The sequence below is a fragment of the Saimiri boliviensis genome, chromosome 20 (assembly GCF_048565385.1).
Source record: "Saimiri boliviensis isolate mSaiBol1 chromosome 20, mSaiBol1.pri, whole genome shotgun sequence".
NCBI classification, from domain to species: domain Eukaryota; kingdom Metazoa; phylum Chordata; class Mammalia; order Primates; family Cebidae; genus Saimiri; species Saimiri boliviensis.
The window spans coordinates 34,045,615-34,062,167 of NC_133468.1; the positions used below are offsets into that span (position 1 = coordinate 34,045,615).

Below are 16,553 nucleotides of genomic sequence, written 5' to 3' on the forward strand. Positions count from 1 at the left end.
TCTATTTGGGATGGGCTGGCCCGTGGGGAGTCACAATTAGATGTATATACGATGAATCGGACAAGAGACTGGAGGCAGAGACTGTTGTCGAAAGTCTTATTCAGGGAAGCAACAGTTAATAAGACATAGATTGGAAGCTAAGTGCAAGGGAGAATTGCAGGGATGTGGGACCTGATTAGATGGAGCGGGAGCAGGAATTGTCGCTAAAGGAATTAAGGCTGCCTTGAAGTTTCCAGCATAACCAGTGGAGGTAGAATCATTAGTTGAGCCAGAAAACAGGAGGAAGAACAGATTGTGAAAATAGAGAAACAGCCGGGAGAGGTGGCTCACACCTGTAATCCCAACATTTGGGAGGCTGAGGAGGGTGGATCACCTGAAGTCGAGAGTTCGAGCCCAGCCTGACTAACATAGAGAAACCTCATCTCTACTAAAAATACAAAATTAGCCTGGCGTGATGGTGCATGCCTGTAATCCCAGCTACTCGGGAGGCCAAGGCAGGAGAATCACTTGAACCAGGCAGGCGGAGGTTGAGGTGAGCCAAGATCATGCCATTGCACTCCAGTCTGGGCAACAAGAGCAAAACTCTGTCTCAAAAGAAAGAAAGAAAATAGAGAAACAAGGAGCAAATAAGAAAGAAAACAAAATAAAATAAAGGGAAGGCTGGGCATGATGGCTCACACCTGTAATCCCAGTACTTTGGGAGGCCAAGGCAGGTGTCTGCAGTCTACACCTGAAGTAAGATGGAGATCTGGGCCCGCGGTCTGCTCCCTGAAGCTGAGGGACCCTTGACAAGGCTCCAGACAGATTCACAAAATGAAAATTACCACCACTCCAAGAGCCCTTACATTCCTGTATTTCCGCCTTTACATTATCTCATTTATTTTCCCTTTTGAGACTGAGTCTCGCTATGCTGCCCAGGCTGGAGTGCAGTGGTGTGATCTTGGCTTACTGCAACCTCTACCTCCTGGGTTCAAGCGATTCTCCTGCCTCCGCCTCCTGAGTGGCTGGGATCACAGGTGTGCACCACCATACCTGGCTAATTTTTGTATTTTTAGTAGAGACGGGGTTTCGCCATGTTGACCAAGCTGGTCTCAACCTCCTGTCCTCAAGTGATCCACCTGCGTTGCCTCCCAAAGTGCTGGGATTACAGGCGTGAGCCACCAAGCCCGGCCTTATATTATCTCTTATATCTTGATGTTCTCACATACTGCTAGGAGGCAGGCAGATAAAGACTCTCAATTTCATCTATAAGCTCAGCTTCGATGGGAAGGGGCTGTGATAGTAAGCCTAGCAGGCCCTGGGGCCATGATAGGAGATTCCTCAGCTGGCTTCTGGGGGCCCCTTCATGTGGATCTCTTCATGTGGGTGCAGAGGACAGCCTCGCAGCTGTTCCTGGATCCCATCACCTGTTCATTATTATTATTATTATTATTATTATTTTCTATTGTCCAGCCTGTAGTGCTGTGGCACCATCTTGGCTCACTGCAACCTCTGCCTCCCAGGTTCAAGCAATTCTCCTGCCTCAGCCTCCGGAGTAGCTGGATTACAGGTGCACACCACCACACCCAGCTAATTTTTGCATTTTGAGTAAAGACGGGTTTTCATCATTTTGACCAGGCTGGTCTCAAGTGATCCGCCTGCCTCAACCTCCCAAAGTGCTGGGATTACAGGCGTTAGCCGCTGCACCCAGCCCACCTGTTCATTATTTTAAAAGCCCCAACTTCAGGGTTGTCCCGTGGCAGCATGGGAAGCCCTTTTGGGCTTGGGCTGGACGGTCCTTACTTAACTCTCCCCTGCCCCCCAGTCCCTGCCAGGTGTGTGACCTGGGCACCTCCCTCTCCCTCTCTGGGTCTTAGTTTCCTCCCAGTTTTATACTGGGGTTGGTCTAGGTAGGAGGACTCTCAGGTCCCTGGTGCATCCAAAACCTTACTGCCACCAGATTTTGGGGCGTGGTGGAGGGGGGCGGCTGTTGAAACTATAGGCTTGGACGGCCAGGCTTTTTCCGGAGAACTTGCCCCAAAGGAGCATTTGACAGGAGTCCTTTTGGGGCCACCAGCTGTGTCTATTGCAGAGGGGAACGTCTGCCGTGCGTTTTGGCATCCAATAAGGAAAGGGACATCGGGATTCTGGCTCGAGAGAAAGGAACTCCCAGCTCAGGGCAGATACCATTTATGAGCCACGGAGCCAATTTCCCTCACTCCAGGAAGGGCTGGCCGTGGCTCACGTGGGAGGGGGACGCTCAGAACCTTCCTGGGGATACCTGCTCCACTTCCTCCCAATTGTCCATCTGTTTGGAGACCCCAGACTCATTCGGGAGGCCCCTCCGGATTAGCCGCAGGAGGCCAGCAACCGGCTGTGAATTCCCCCTTTGTCCAGGGAAGCCGAGCGGACCCCCTGCCCCCACTGGAATGTCGGCCTCCTGCGCCCCCCATCTCCCCCTCCTTTTCCACCACCTCCCCGGCTTACTTCCTCAGCCCCACTGATCCCACCACCAAAACACACGCATGCATGCACACGCACGCATGCACACACGCGGCCGCACACACACACAGGCTTCCTGGCGGGCCGGCGGCCTCTGGCTCCGGGATCGGCGATCCCCGCCACCTGGAGCTTGGGGGAGAAGCCACCTTTTGTTATCCAAATCACACCCTCGCCGTGCGCGCCCGGGGGCCGCGGGATCGGGCCCGGGAACCCGCCTGCCGGTCTCCCCCCGTGCCCCCGCCAGCTGATTCCGGGATTTCCCGGTCCCTGGGGGCTCGGGCGCGCAGGTCCCTGCCCGCGGGACCGCGCCTCCCCCGCCCACGACGCGCGCTGCGGCTCCGCGCCCGCCCCCTCCCCCTTCCCCTCCCCCTCCCCCTCGCCGCCTCCCCTCCCCCTCCCCTTCCTTTCTCCGGTCCAGCCTCGGTGCAGCCGCCGCCGCCGCCGCCTGCCCCGGTCCGCGGGGGCCCTGCCGGCCGCCCTCCCTGCAGCATGGCACCCTCGGGGCGCGATTAGCCGGGAGCAGCTTTGGGGGAAGCGGGATCTCCAGGGGTGGGGGGGGTGCCCCGCAGCCTCGGTCATGGATGTGAGCAAGATGGTAAGTGTGAGCAGGGGCTTTGCCCCGAGCCCCCTCCCCCCCACCAGCCCTGTCGCCCTCCCCTCTCCCCCTCCTAGTCGGCGCGATCCATTGAAAGTTTCTGGATTGTTGATCCTGCCTGTTGGCCCCAACTCCAGGCGTGCCGGAGGAGGGAGCCGGGCCAGGATTCTGGAGGCGGCTGGCCGGCCGGGATGGGCTCTCGCTTTCCCGCCGCGCCGCCGCCGGGCTGCCCGGGAGATCGCGCTGGACTCTAGGGACCGGGCTGCGGGGCTCGCAGCCCACCTCGGGAGACCTGCAGACCTGCCGGGCGGAGGGAGGGCAGCGCCGCCGGAAGGGGCCCCCTGCCCGCAAACCTACAGGAGATCGATGGGAAGATGTGTGGGGCTGAGCCCGTGGGCAGGGAGGCACAGGTGGCGCTGGGAGGACAGGGAGAAGCCAGGGTTTCACCCATCCTAGGAAGTGAGGGGACAGAAATGGAGCAGAGAAGGGGGAGGTTCTAGGTGGGCCACTTGGGAACCCCAGCTTCATGGGCCTGGGGTGCAGCCAACATCTTCCCTCCTAAGCATGACTTCCCTTTCCTTTGGAGATGGGCTTCTCTGGAGGGGTCTGTGCCTTCCCCCAGAGCAGCCCTCCATCCCCGCCTCCACCCCAAATACAGTAGGAGCGTGAAGAAATCATAGCTTATTGATTGAGACCAAGGAGCAGCCCTCAGCGGGTACCAGGATGTGATTCCGGGGATTCTGATGGGAGGGGGTTCTCAGGGAGCACCTGGAAGCCGGGAAACGGCAGGTGTTCCCAGGGGTCTTGATTGGCTGTCACTCTGAATGGAGATTGAAGGGTGCCCTTGCCATCACGACTACTCCGACCTCTAGTTTAGACTTGGGGCTGGGGCCGGATGGTCCTTACTTAAGTCTCCCCTGCCCCCCAGTCCCTGCCAGGTGTCCCCACCTTCCAGCTTTGCAACTCTCAAGGGCCTATGTGTCAGGCTGGTGGTGTGGGAGGGAGGTGATCAGGGCTTTCCAGGAAAGGAGCTGTCCTGGGCTGTGTCTGTGTATTTGGGCGGTGGGGGGAGGGGAGAGGGTTTGGGTCTGCCCTTTAGAGATGAGAAGGTACTAGAATTTAAGTTTATCTTGTTCAGAATTACATTACTTTTCCCCAGAGGGTGCCCTTTGGAGGCGACCAAGGGAGGTTGGTTCTCTGCCCAGCACTGGCCTTTGGCACTCTGTCTTGGCCAGGAGACAATGGGATGGGGGCCGATGACAGGTGAGGGTCCCCTTCTGTGGCCTGCATCAGTCTCCGCCTGAGCACGACCCCTGGGGCTGGGGGCTGGGTGAGGGGCTTCATGGGTTCCCCTCTTTATTTGGAGAGACATCTATCTGTCCACGGTTGGACAGAGGTTGGACCAGCATTCCCTGTCTGTCTGCCATGAAAGCTTGCTTTCTTTGGGCATGTATTAGAACTCCCTCTCAAAAAAAAAAAAAAAAAAAAAAAATCCTTTCTGCAGCTATGGGGGTGGAGCTGTAGAAAATGAAGCAACAGTTCTTTACTAGAGGTGTCTGAGCAAGACCAGAAGAGTCACCTCTCTGGGCTATGCTCAGGGGGATCTGAATCTCTGAAGCTCCACTCCAGTGCCCACTAAACCAAATCAGCCCTAAGCATTCTCCCAGCCCTGCACTCAAGTTCCCTGCAAAGCTTGGCCTGCAAGGACCAGAGTTTACAGGGCTCAGGGACCTCTGTTCGTTCATCCCTCATGAATTCAACAGCGTTTATTTAATTCCCATGATTTCTATAGCAAGTGCTAGGTAAAGAACACAAAGAAACATCATTGGTGGCCTCCCTCCCTGCTTCTCAGGGCCCCTAGCATGAAAGTGAAGGATCCAGAGAGATACAGGCCAACTTAGCAGTTAGCTGTCAATGCAGGCCTGGAGCAGAAGGCCAAAGCTTTGAGGACCATGGGTGTCTGAGAGGGGACCGGGGTACAGAGTTCAGATGGAAGACCAAGACCTCAGTTGGCCCTTGGACGTTGGGTGGGGTAGGCATTGCCTGTTGGGAGAATTGCAGGAAGAGGATGGGCAGAGCCCATTGGGTGAGGCTGAAGACATTTGGCTGGTACAGAGGTTTGAGATCAGGAAGCATTGAGATGGTTGTTTAGGGCCAGACCAGCAATGTCTTGAACGCCAACCAGGGCGTTCTGATCCTGGCCCGTAAGCATTGGGAAAACTCTGGAGAATTCTAAGCCCCGGGGAGGTGCATCTATTGCCTCTTTCCTCTTTTAGCTTGGGGTCCAAACAAAAGTGATATTAGATTCTCATTAATCATTGAGCAGCCAAGCGCCCAGTCCAGAAACAATTGTCCACAGCTCTTTGTAAAGAGCACAGACCTGTGACTGTGTAGCAGGAAGAACCTTACCCACCCTGGGGAATTGCCGTCTGCTTTCCAACCCTGCAAGAGGCCAAAAGTACTTTCTGTTCTGGCCATTAAATTCCCATCTCTGGTTTGCAGTCCTCGCTCTGGGGGCCTTTGGCTGTAGGCTTGACCTCAAATGCAGCCTTTCAGGAACATCCTTGACAGATGTCAGCATCAGCCTTGGAGTGTCACGTCTTTCTCTTGCTTACGAAGAGTAAGAGAAAGCAGATTATAGTTTACCAGACTCTATGTGATTTTTATTTTTGTTTTTTTTTTAGACAGTCTCACTCTGTTGGCTGCAGTGCAGTGGCACAATCTCGGCTCACTGCAACCTCCACCTCCTGGGTTTGGGCCATTCTCATGCCTCAGCCTCGCTAGTAGCTGGGACTACAGGCATGCACCACCATGCCCAGCTAATTTTTGTATTTTTAGTAGAGATAGAGTTTCACCATGTTGGCCAGATTGGTCTTGAACTCCTGGGCCCAAGTAATCCACCTGACTTAGCCTCCCAAAGTGTTGGAATTACAGACGTAAGCCACCACACCTGGACCTCTGCATGATTTTTTTTTTTTTTTTTTTTTTTTTTTTTTGAGACAGGGTCTTTCTCTTTTGCCCAGGCTGGAGTGCAGTAGGGCAATCTCTGCTCATTGCCACCTCCGCCTCCCAGGTGAAAGCAATCCTCTTCACCTCAGCCTCCTGGGTAGCTGGGATTGCAGGCGTATACCATCACAACCTGGCTAATTTTCGTATTTTTTGCAGAGACGGAGTTTCGCCATGTTGCCCAGGCTGGTGTCGAACTCCTGGGCTCAAGCAATTTCCCTGCCTAAGCCTCCCAAAGTTCTGGGATTATAGGTGTGAACCTCCGCACGCTGTGTCCCTGCATGATTTTGAGCAAGTTTCTTCTGTAACTTCTTACCTTTATCTGTAAAATGAACATAATAAAAAAGAAGGTTGGAAATACTCAGTTGAAGGCATAGAAGCTGGAGTAGTAAGTCTTCCATAAACCTGGTGGCTGTTCTGATAAAGATCTCTCGTCTCATTTGGGCCAAAGGTGACTCTTGATTTCCTTCTCATTCTTTAATTTTTTGATGGGCCTGCAGAGCTGAGCACAGGTGGTCTTTCAGACAGCTCTTGGGACCGATTCTCCCAGGCCTGGTTATCAACTGGAGACAGTGGATTCACCAGCTGCTGCGACCCATGAATTTTTGATGACATCAGATAGCTGCCTAAGGGAGAGCAGGTTTAACCCTGCACTCAGGAATAAAGTACACATGCCTTTTAGGGGTTGATGATGGAGGCTGTGCCTTTCACTAAACACAGTACTGTAATTTAGGAAATAGAGTCAACACTGTCAATTATTACCAAAGAACATACAGTTTATATAACAGTTTATATTTGTGTGGTGGTTTACAGCATACAAGACATTTTTTTTTTCCTTTTGTTTTTTTAGAGACAGGGTCTCACTCTGTCACCTAGCCTGGATTGCAGTGGCACAATTGTAGCTGACTGTAGCCTCGAACTCCTGGGGTCAAAGCCATCATCCCACCTCAGCCTCCTGAGTAGCTGGGACCGAACACATGAGCCACCAAGTGGGGCTAATTTTTAATTTTTTTTTTTTTTTTTTTTTTTTTTTGTAGAGACGGGGTTTTCTGTGTTGCCCAGGCTGGTCTTGAACTCCTGGCCTCAAGCGATCCTCCTGCCTTAGCATCCCAAAGTGCTGGGATTACAGGCATGAGCCACCACACCTGGCCTATACAAAGCATTTTTACGCTTGTTCCCACTACAACCCCATGAGGAAGGCAGGGCAGAAACGATTAGCCACGTTTTATAGATAAGAAAGTGAGTTCAGAAAACTGACATCTGATATTCCATATCAGGGGGAGAGCCAGGTCCTGTATCCAGTTCTCTGACAGTCAAAGTATGTACTATAGTGATAAAATAAATAAAAGGTAAGGAAAAAGATTTGGAGACTAGATTGTAGAATGGACACAAGTTAATTTCAAAAGATGAGCTAAGGGTCGGGTCTTTGGCCTCTGGGTCCCCTGGGGAAGAAGACTTAGGAAAGAAGGATGAGTGACTATATGTGGACTCTGAGCCTCTTCAATCCCCTGTATCTGTTTTTGTTGATTTTTTTTTTAGAGACAGGGTCTCACTCTGTTGTCCAGGCTGGAGTGCAGTGGTGTGATCATAGCTTACTGCAGCCTCGAACTCCAGTCCTCAAGCAATCCTCCCACTCTGAGCCTCCCAAGTAGCTGGGACAACAGGCAGGCACCACCACCATGCTTGACTGCTTTTTTAAAATTTTTAGTAGAGACAAGGTTTCGATATGGCGCCCGTTCTGGTCTAGAACTCCTGGGCTCAAGCCATCCTCCCACTTCAGCCTCCCAAAGTGCTGGGATTACAGGCGTGAGCCACTGTGCCCTGGTCCCTATAGCCCTATAGCTGTTTTTAAAATTTAGGAGTTTCTTCGTGAATCTGACTGCTTCCTCAAATGTAAGACACCTGATTCACCCAGCGGGCAGATGGGAGGGGTGGAGAGAAAGAATTGCAGATGGTTTGAGTAAAGATATTGATGGAGCAGAAAAGACTTCTGGTCAACCTGTTGCTGGTGTCACCTGTGTTTGCTGGGTTGGCGGGACGTGGTAGAAGTTAAATGCCCCGCTGGAGAGATTCCTGTGCAAAATGATGCCAAAGACTGATGGGTGATTCGCCCAGCAAACAGCACCGTTTTCAGCCCTGGGCCACAAAATCCATTTAGGGAGTTGCAGCCAGCATTTGAAAGAGTGAAACAGGCCAGGGGTGTGGGGGCTCATGCTTATAATCCCAGCACTTTTCAAGGCCAAGGCGGGCAGATCACCTGAGGTCAGGAGTTCGAGACCAGCCTGGCCAACATGGTGAAATCTGTCTCTACTAAAAATACAAAAATTAGCTGGACGAGGCAGCACGTGCCTGTAATCCCAGCTACTTGGGAGGCTAAGGCAAGAGAATCACTTGAACCCAGGAGGCAGAGGTTGCAGTGAGCCGAGGTCACACCACTGCACTCCAGCCTGGGTGACAGAGTAAGACTCCATCTCAAAATAAAATAAAATAAAATAAAATAAACACAAGAGTGAAATAGATGAGAAAACATCCAGGTATATTCCACGCGAGAGGGTAAGCATTAGTTCTTGAAACTGATTTTGGTTATATCTGTGCATTCACACAGGTAAGTTTGACTGGCTGGCCCCGTCAAATGTGTGTATTTTTCTTCAGCTTTTATTTTAAGTTCAGGGGTACATGTGCAGGTTTGTGACGTGTGTCATGCCGGTTTGCTACACAGATCAACCCATCACCTAGGTGTTAAGCCCAGCATCCGTTAGATATTCTTCCTGATGCTCTCCCTCCTTACCCTCTGACAAACCCGTGTGTGGTGTTCCCTGCCACGTGTCCATGTGTTCTCGTCACTCAGGCCCTACTTATAAGTGAGAACATGCTGCGTTTGGTTTTCTGTTCCTGTGTCAGTTTGCTGAGGGTAACAGCTTCCAGCTCTATCTATGTCCCTGCAGAGGACATGATCTCATTCCTTTTCATGGCTACATAGCGTTCCATGGTTTATGTGTACCACAGTAAAGCGTGTTTTTTACTGCCGTCGGTTGCCTAGTCTATTTGTGCTGCTTTAACAACACCTGAGACTTGGTAATTTATAAAGAACGGGAATTGGCCGGCACAGTGGCTCCCACCTGTAATCCTAGCACTTGGGGAGGTTGAGGCAGGAGGATTGCTTAAGCCTAAGAGTTTGAGACCAGCCTGGGCAACACAGTGAGACCCTGTCTCTACAAAAAAAAAAAAAAATTCGCCGGGCATGGTGGTATGTGCCTGTAATCCCAGTGCTTTGGGAGGTTGAGGCAGGAGGATCACTTGAGCCCAGGAGTTCAAGACCAGCCTGGGCAAAATAGCAAGACCCCATCTCTACTTAAAAAAAATTTTTTTTTTAAATTATCTGGGTGTGGTGGCATGGGACTGTGGTCTCACCTACTAGGGATCCTCCCAGCTAAGGCAGGTGGATCACTTGAACCCAAGAGTTCAAGGCTGCAGTGAGCTGTGATTGCACTCCAGCCTGGGCGACAGAGCGGGACCCTGTCTAAAAAATAAAATAAGATAAAGTAAAAAATATAGTACTTGGCACATAGTAAGGGCTTAGTGAGCCACGGTTATCATTAGTAGTATCTTTGCTCTTTCATTTAGGCTACAAATCTGAAAACTTTAGGGGGATGGGGAGAGCTCTGCTGCTTTCCGAATGATCAGTGCTGGGTGAGCTCCGTCTGCTGGGGCAAGCAGACCTGTTAGTAGTTGGCAATACACGTGATGCAATGCACAAAATATGAGGCGTGTGTCAGCCTGGAGAAGGTGGGGTTAACCAGCAGGCAACTTAAGGAAGGGCATCATTAAGAAGATTAGGGACAGAGGGGAAGGGTATTTCAGGCACGTTAAAAGTATAAGGTCACGAAACCACAGGGTTTAATCAGCAGCTACCTCTGGTTGATGTTTGAAAAGGAGGTATACTCCCTATCTCTGTGGGGCTAACAAAGTTCCTGGGTTACGGAATCCCAGTGTTTTTTTTTTTTTTTTTTTGAGATAGGGTCTCACTCTGTGCCTTATGTTGGAGTGCTGTGGTGCAGTCACGGCTCACTGCAGCCTCAACCTCTCAGGCTCAAGTGATCCTCCCCCCTCAGCCTCCCAAGTAGCTGGGACTACAGGTGCTCACCACCACATTGGGCTGATTTTTGTATGTTTTGTAGAGATAGGGTTTCACCGTGTTGCCTAGGCTTGTCTTGAATCCCTGAGCTCAAGCGATCCGCCCTGCCTTGGTCTGCTAAAGTGCTGAGATTATTGGCATGAACCACTGTGCCTGGCTTGTTTTCCTTTTGAGACAGAAGGTCTCGCTCTGTCCTTGAGGCTGAAATGCAGTGGTGCAATTCCAGTTCCGGTTCACTGAAGCCTCAACCTCCAGGGCTCAATTGATCCTCCCACCTCAGCCTCCCAAGTAGCTGGGACTGCAGGTGTGTGCCACCATGCCCAGCAATTTTTAACTTATTTGCAGAGACAGGATCTTGTTATGTTTCCCAGGCTGGTCTTGAACTGCTGGCCTCAAGCAGTACTCCTGCCTCAGCCTCCCAACTTGGCCTCCCAAAGCTGAATCTTTTTACACCTCAGTGATTCTTGGAAGAGCTATGCTTTACAAAGGGGAGCAGGCTGGGTGCGGTGGCTCACACCTGTAATCCCAGCACTTTGGGAGGCCGAGGCAGGCTGATCACCTGCGGTCGGGAGTCCAAGACCAGCCTGACTGTCATGGAGAAAGCTCGTCTCTAATAAAACTACAAAATTAGCCTGGTATGGTGGCACATGCCTGTAATCCCAGCTATTCAGGAGGCTGAAGCAGGAGAATCACCTGAACCTGGGAGGCGGAGGTTGCAGTGAGCTGAGATCATGCCAGTGCACTCCAGCCTGGGCAGCATAGCAAGACTCCATCTAAAAAAAAGGAGGGTGGGACAGCAATGGAAGGAAACACAGGATTCACAGTAGGTGCTGAGTGCATGAATGATTACAAGGCAAAAGGGGAAGACATTCCATTTGAGAGAGAGGCGCTGCACACGGGCTGAATACAACCCGGGGGAATGAATGTTGAGTAGGTTTTTTAGGAGCGGGGCCAGAGGAACGGAGAGGAGGAGTGGGCACAGGTGTGAGGTCCCGTGTTAAAAATAACCAGCAAGTCTCTAGTAGAGCCAGTAAGTGGGGCTGCCTCCACTTGACAATCAGACATGGATATGCTATTCTGGCCAACAGGCTTACCCTGCCTACCAGTCCCGGGGCCTGGAGATGGCTCTCACTGGTACCAGGGTAAGTGTGGGCGTTGCAAACCGTGGGTTGGGCAAAGTTTTTTTGAAATGAACATTTCATTAACTTTCCGTCATAACCTCTCTTTTGAGTGCTCAGTGCGGCCTCGTATTCTGGGACCTAAAATCACTTTTTCTTGCTGGATTTTTCTCAGGCTAGAAAGAAGTCTTACGAAATCACTGCCTCCCTACTCCCCCTAGCTCCAGATTATGTCACCAGCCCTGGTGCTGGGTAGGGATGATTCCAGTGGTTACAACCAGGGTCCTGGCTATTGTCCTTTTTGCCCTGTATATGTGAAGATTGTCCCCTGAGTCAGCAGACACTGAGGACCCAGCCAGACCTCATGCTAGGAATAGATAATATAAGAAAGAATGTGACCCTTTGATGGCTTCTGCCTTTAAAAAGGTACAGGCCAGGCACAGTGGCTCACACCTGTAATCCCAGTGCTTTGGAAGGCCGAGGCAGTTGGATCACTTGAGGTCAGGAATTTGAGACCAGCCCGGCCAACATGGTGTCTCTACTAAAAATACTAAAATTAGCCAGGTGTGGCAGCACGTTCCTGTAATCCCAGCTACTTGGAAGGCAAAGGCATGAGAATCGCTTGAACCCAGGAGATGGAGGTTGCAGTGAGCTGATATCGTGCCACTGCACTCTGGCCTGGGCAACAGAGTGAGACTCTGTCTCAAAAAAAAAAAAAAAAAAAAAAAAGGTACAGGAGATAAAATTATAATATTAGTTTAATATTAGTAATTATAATAGTGTAATTAGTACAACATTAGAGATTTAAGCAAAGTTCTATAGACGTTCACAGGCAGGATGACTAATTCTGCCAAATGGTACAGGAAGTGGGGTGGGGAAGGTGACATTTCATTTATTCATTTCTTCAGAAAAGATTTATAGAATGCCTTCCATATGCCAGGTGCTGTTCCAAGCACTCGGGATACGTCACTGAACCAGACAAAGATTCCTGCCTTGTGGAGCTGAGCTCCTGCAGGAATTGAGGGGTTAAGTCATAGACAATAACAATAAATGTAAATGAGAAAATTTTTTAGGCTGTTGGAAGGTGGTAAATGATCCAGGAAATGGGGTTAGATGCAGAAATGGTTGCACTGTCCTAAATATAGCTTGGATAAGAATTGTAAATGAGGGGTGAGCCTGTCATTCCCAGCAGGGGACTTTGCTCAGCTGCCAGGGGACTCTGGAACTCCCGTTCCTGGTGTGTTCTTGGTTTACAGTCTGGCTAAAATCCTGGACTCCAGATTTAGCTCATGACTCATTGTTGAGAGTTGCCTGAGTCTAAACCTCAGGGCCCTTTCCCTGTGCCCAGCTCCCCTTGACCATCTTCCTGCGGTCTACACAACTGTGGATCCAGCCATCAGCCAAATGGTGTACAGAGCACTGAGCGCTCATCCCATTTCTGCCAGATTTTCTACAAGTTGGAGGGAAGATGCTGCCTCTCATATCCAACAAATCTCTGGTAAGGGAGCCAAGGTCAAATGGGTAGTTCTGTGGCCATGACCCTGGGTGTAGACTTGATGCTATCCACAATAAACAAGGCCCTCTCAGCCCTACCCAAGTGACATCAACTGGAACGAGGCTGGGGGGGACAGAGGACCATGCCTCATGCAATTCTCAGAAAAGCATAATTCCTATTTTCATGTTCAAGCTAGAGAAACTGAGGCCTAGAGAAGTCAAAGCACATAGGACCCCTTGCTTTGACCTAGGAACAGTATTTCAGAGTGGTCCCAGCCTTGGGTCCTGAGGTTTGAAATCTGTCTCTACGGCTTACTCACCTGGGCAGGTGACTGGGCTCTCTCTATGGAGATTTAAGGAAACTCCTATAGCAACTCAAGTAGGAATGATTAATTCTGGCAAGTGGTATAGGAAGTGGGGTGGAGAAAGTGACCATTCATTTGTTCATTTATTTGGAAAAGGTTTATAACGTGCCCTTCACATGCCAGGCGTTGTTCTAAGCACTTGCTTAACAGAAGTACACACTTTGACTTCTCAGTCCTTGAGGAGAGAGAGCCTTGAGTGCATAGGTCCTGATGCTGGACTTTGCAGGGCTGGAGCTCCTGCACGTTGGGTAGATTTTCATACCGTATAGCTGTGGTCATCAACACCAACAGTAAGGAAACAGGTAATCCGCAGAAACGTTAACCTTCTGCCACTTTTCAGAAAATATGAAAAGGTATAAAGAAAGTAAAGATCAAACATTTTTCCACCATCTAAAACTACTGTTAACTATTTAGTGTAGGTCCTTTTAGACTTTTCTGTGTGTGGGTGTGTGTGTGTGTGTGTGTGTGTGTGTGCATGTGTCTGTGTGTGTTTGCGTGTGTGCACTAGGTTAAATCATACGAAATTGACTTTTTTTTTTTTTTTGAGAAGGAGTTTCGCTCTTGTTACCCAGGCTGGAGTGCAATGGCGCGGTCTCGGCTCACCGCAACCTCCAGTTCCTGGGTTCAGGCAATTCTCCTGCCTCAGCCTCCCGAGTAGCTGGGATTACAGGCATGCACCACCATGCCCAGCTAGTTTTTTGTATTTTTAGTAGAGACGGGGTTTCACCATGTTGACCAGGATGGTCTCGATCTCTCGACCTTGTGATCCACCCGCCTCAGCCTCCCAAAGTGCTGGGATTACAGGCTTGAGCCACTGCACCTGGCTGAAATTGCCTTTTATATAAGTCAAAAACAGCCAAATTTTCATTTGGTTCAACCAAACACAAGCATATATGCATAAATCAATACACACATATTTCAACAAAATGGGACCACGCCATAATATAGTTTTGTAGACTTTAATTTTCATTTTCACTATGCTTGGCATCTAGAAACAATATATCAGAGTGGTCCAGGGCATCCATGGGTTCTGGGGTTCAAAACCAGTTTCCACTGTGTACTCCCCGGGGGGGGGGGTCACCAAGGTCTCCCTTTGTGAGGCTTTCCCCTTTGTGCAATGGACAGAGTCCTAGTACCTTCCATACAGAGCTGTGGTGAGAGCAGATGAATTACTGCATGTGAAGTGCTTAGATCAATACCTTGGCATGGAGCATTCAGTCAGTGTTAGTGTTACTGTAATTCCAGAGGAGCAGGGGGCGATGTATCGTTACATTATGATCTGTCCTCTATTAATTACATTTTCCACCGTTGGGGTGAAATCCTTGTACATTCACCTAAGAGTATGTATCTATTGGCTTATGTATGCTTAAAGACTTAGGTTTTAAGGTTCTAGCTTTTAAGAATTCTTTTTGCTAATGTTTTTCAAGCTAGGTAGTGAGCACAGGGGAAGTTTCCTTGGATGCTGCCCTATGACCCTATAAATTATGCTTCCAGGTCCTGGCCCTGGTCTTAGTCCATTCTTGCTGCTGTAACAAAATACCATAGACTGGGTCTATAAACAATAGAAGTTTATTTCTCACAGTTCTGGGGGCTGGGAAGTCCAAGATCACAGCACCACTAGATTCAGTGACTGGCAAGAGCCTGTTCCAGAGACAGTGTTTTCTCATTGCATCCTTACATAGCAAAAAAAGGTGGAAGAGATGAATGCTGTGCCTTCACATGGCAGAAGAGATAGAAGGGGCAAGCAGCTCGCCAAAGCCTCTTTTTTTTTAAAGAGACAGATTCACCATGTTGCCCAGGCTGGCCTCAAACTCCAAGGCTCAAACGATCCACCCACCTTGGCCTCCCAAAGTGCTGGGATTACAGGTTTGAGCCACCATGCCCAGCCTCCAAAGCCTCTTTTATGAGGACATTTGTCCTCCTCATGAGGGCAGAGCTCTCATGACTTAATCACTTCCCCAAAGACCCTACCTCTTAATGCCGTCACAATGGAGATTAAGTTTCAACGTGAATTTTGGAGGGGACGCAAATACGTAAAACTATAGCACCCCATCTCTGCTTTTCTACTCGCTAGAAACCGTGACTGCTCCCCGGTCCCCAACACTGGGCCTTGCTCGCTTCTGTGGCTCAGTTATGCTGTCACCTCTACCTGAATGCTCTGGCATCTGCCCTTTCCAGGCCAGCTTCTCAGCTGGTTAGGCTGGTTCTTCCTCTGGGCAGACATCACCAATCCTTCAGCCTCAGATAGATGCCCACACCCGAGGCCTCCATACGGTACATTCCCACCAATCTCTCTCCTCTGACAAGGCAGACACGGTGCCATCATCTTTCTTGCCATCTGGACCTCACTCTTTGAAACCAGGACTACATCTGAGTGATCTGTGAGTTGACTTGACTGGGTGCTCAGCACTCCTACCCAGGAGTTTGAGACCAGCCTAGGCAACATAGCGAGACCCCATCTCTATAAAAACTTAATCAATGGTGGCTTATGCCTGTAATCCCAACACTTTGGGAGGCCAAGGCCGGCGGACCACCTGAGGGCAAGAGTTCGAGACCAGCCTGTCCAACATAATGAAATCACCAACACTATTAATTTTTGTAAAAATACAAAAATGAGCTGGGCACGGTGCCTGTAATCCCAGCTACTCAGGAGGCAGGAGTCTGAGCCAGGAGAATCGCTGGGACCCAGGAGGTGGAGGTTGCAGTCAGCCGAGATCGTGCCACTACACTCTAGCCTGGGCAACAGAGCGAGATCCCGTCTCAAAAAAAAAAAAATTAAACAAAAATATACCTATGTACAGACACAGAGGGATGACTGTGTATATTTGATGGGTGAATTCAATGAACGAATAAAATAATGACTATCTGAATGAATGACAGAACTTAAACAAATGGCGATGGTTTGGGCAGGATGGTTAATCGTGGTTAGAGAGGTGGCATGAAGTGAAGGCATGAGGGTCAAATTAGGCAGACATGTTTGGGAATGGGAAGGACAGGAATGAATTCTAAGACTGGAAAAGCAAGTGGGGGCTGGATCTCAGGGCTTTGAGTGCCAGGCTAGGCAGTGGAGCAATTTCCCCATGAGCCCTGGATGTTTCTGGCATGATCGGAGCTGTGCTTTAGAAAGGCAGGGTCTGGGATGGGCACAGTGGCTCACACCTGTAATCCCAGCACTTTGGGAGGCCGAGGCGGGTGGATCACTTGAGGTCAGGAGTTTGAGACCAGCCTGGCCAACATGGTGAAACTCAGTCCCTACTAAAAATACGAAAATTAGCCAGGCATGGTGGTGCACACCTGTAATCCCAGCTACTTGGGAGGCCGAGGCCAGAGAATCGCTTGAACCTGGGAGGCAAAGGTTA

General features: G+C 50.2%; 1 protein-coding gene across 3 annotated transcripts in view; it reads left to right on the forward strand.

Annotated features, from left to right (window-relative positions):
* HIP1 (huntingtin interacting protein 1) overlaps positions 1–16,553 on the forward strand; it is a 197,357-nt gene that overhangs the window by 85,119 nt on the left and 95,685 nt on the right. The window contains exon 1 of one of the 3 annotated variants that reach the window (XM_074390659.1): positions 2,912–3,076. The exons of 1 other annotated variant lie outside the window; for it this stretch is intronic. In XM_074390659.1, the coding sequence (XP_074246760.1) occupies positions 3,059–3,076 (18 nt within the window). In that variant the 5' untranslated portion in view covers positions 2,912–3,058. Of the gene's footprint in view, positions 1–2,911; positions 3,077–3,157; positions 12,834–16,553 lie in introns of those variants that run through there. One more of the 3 variants, XM_074390658.1, reaches the window with a different exon arrangement.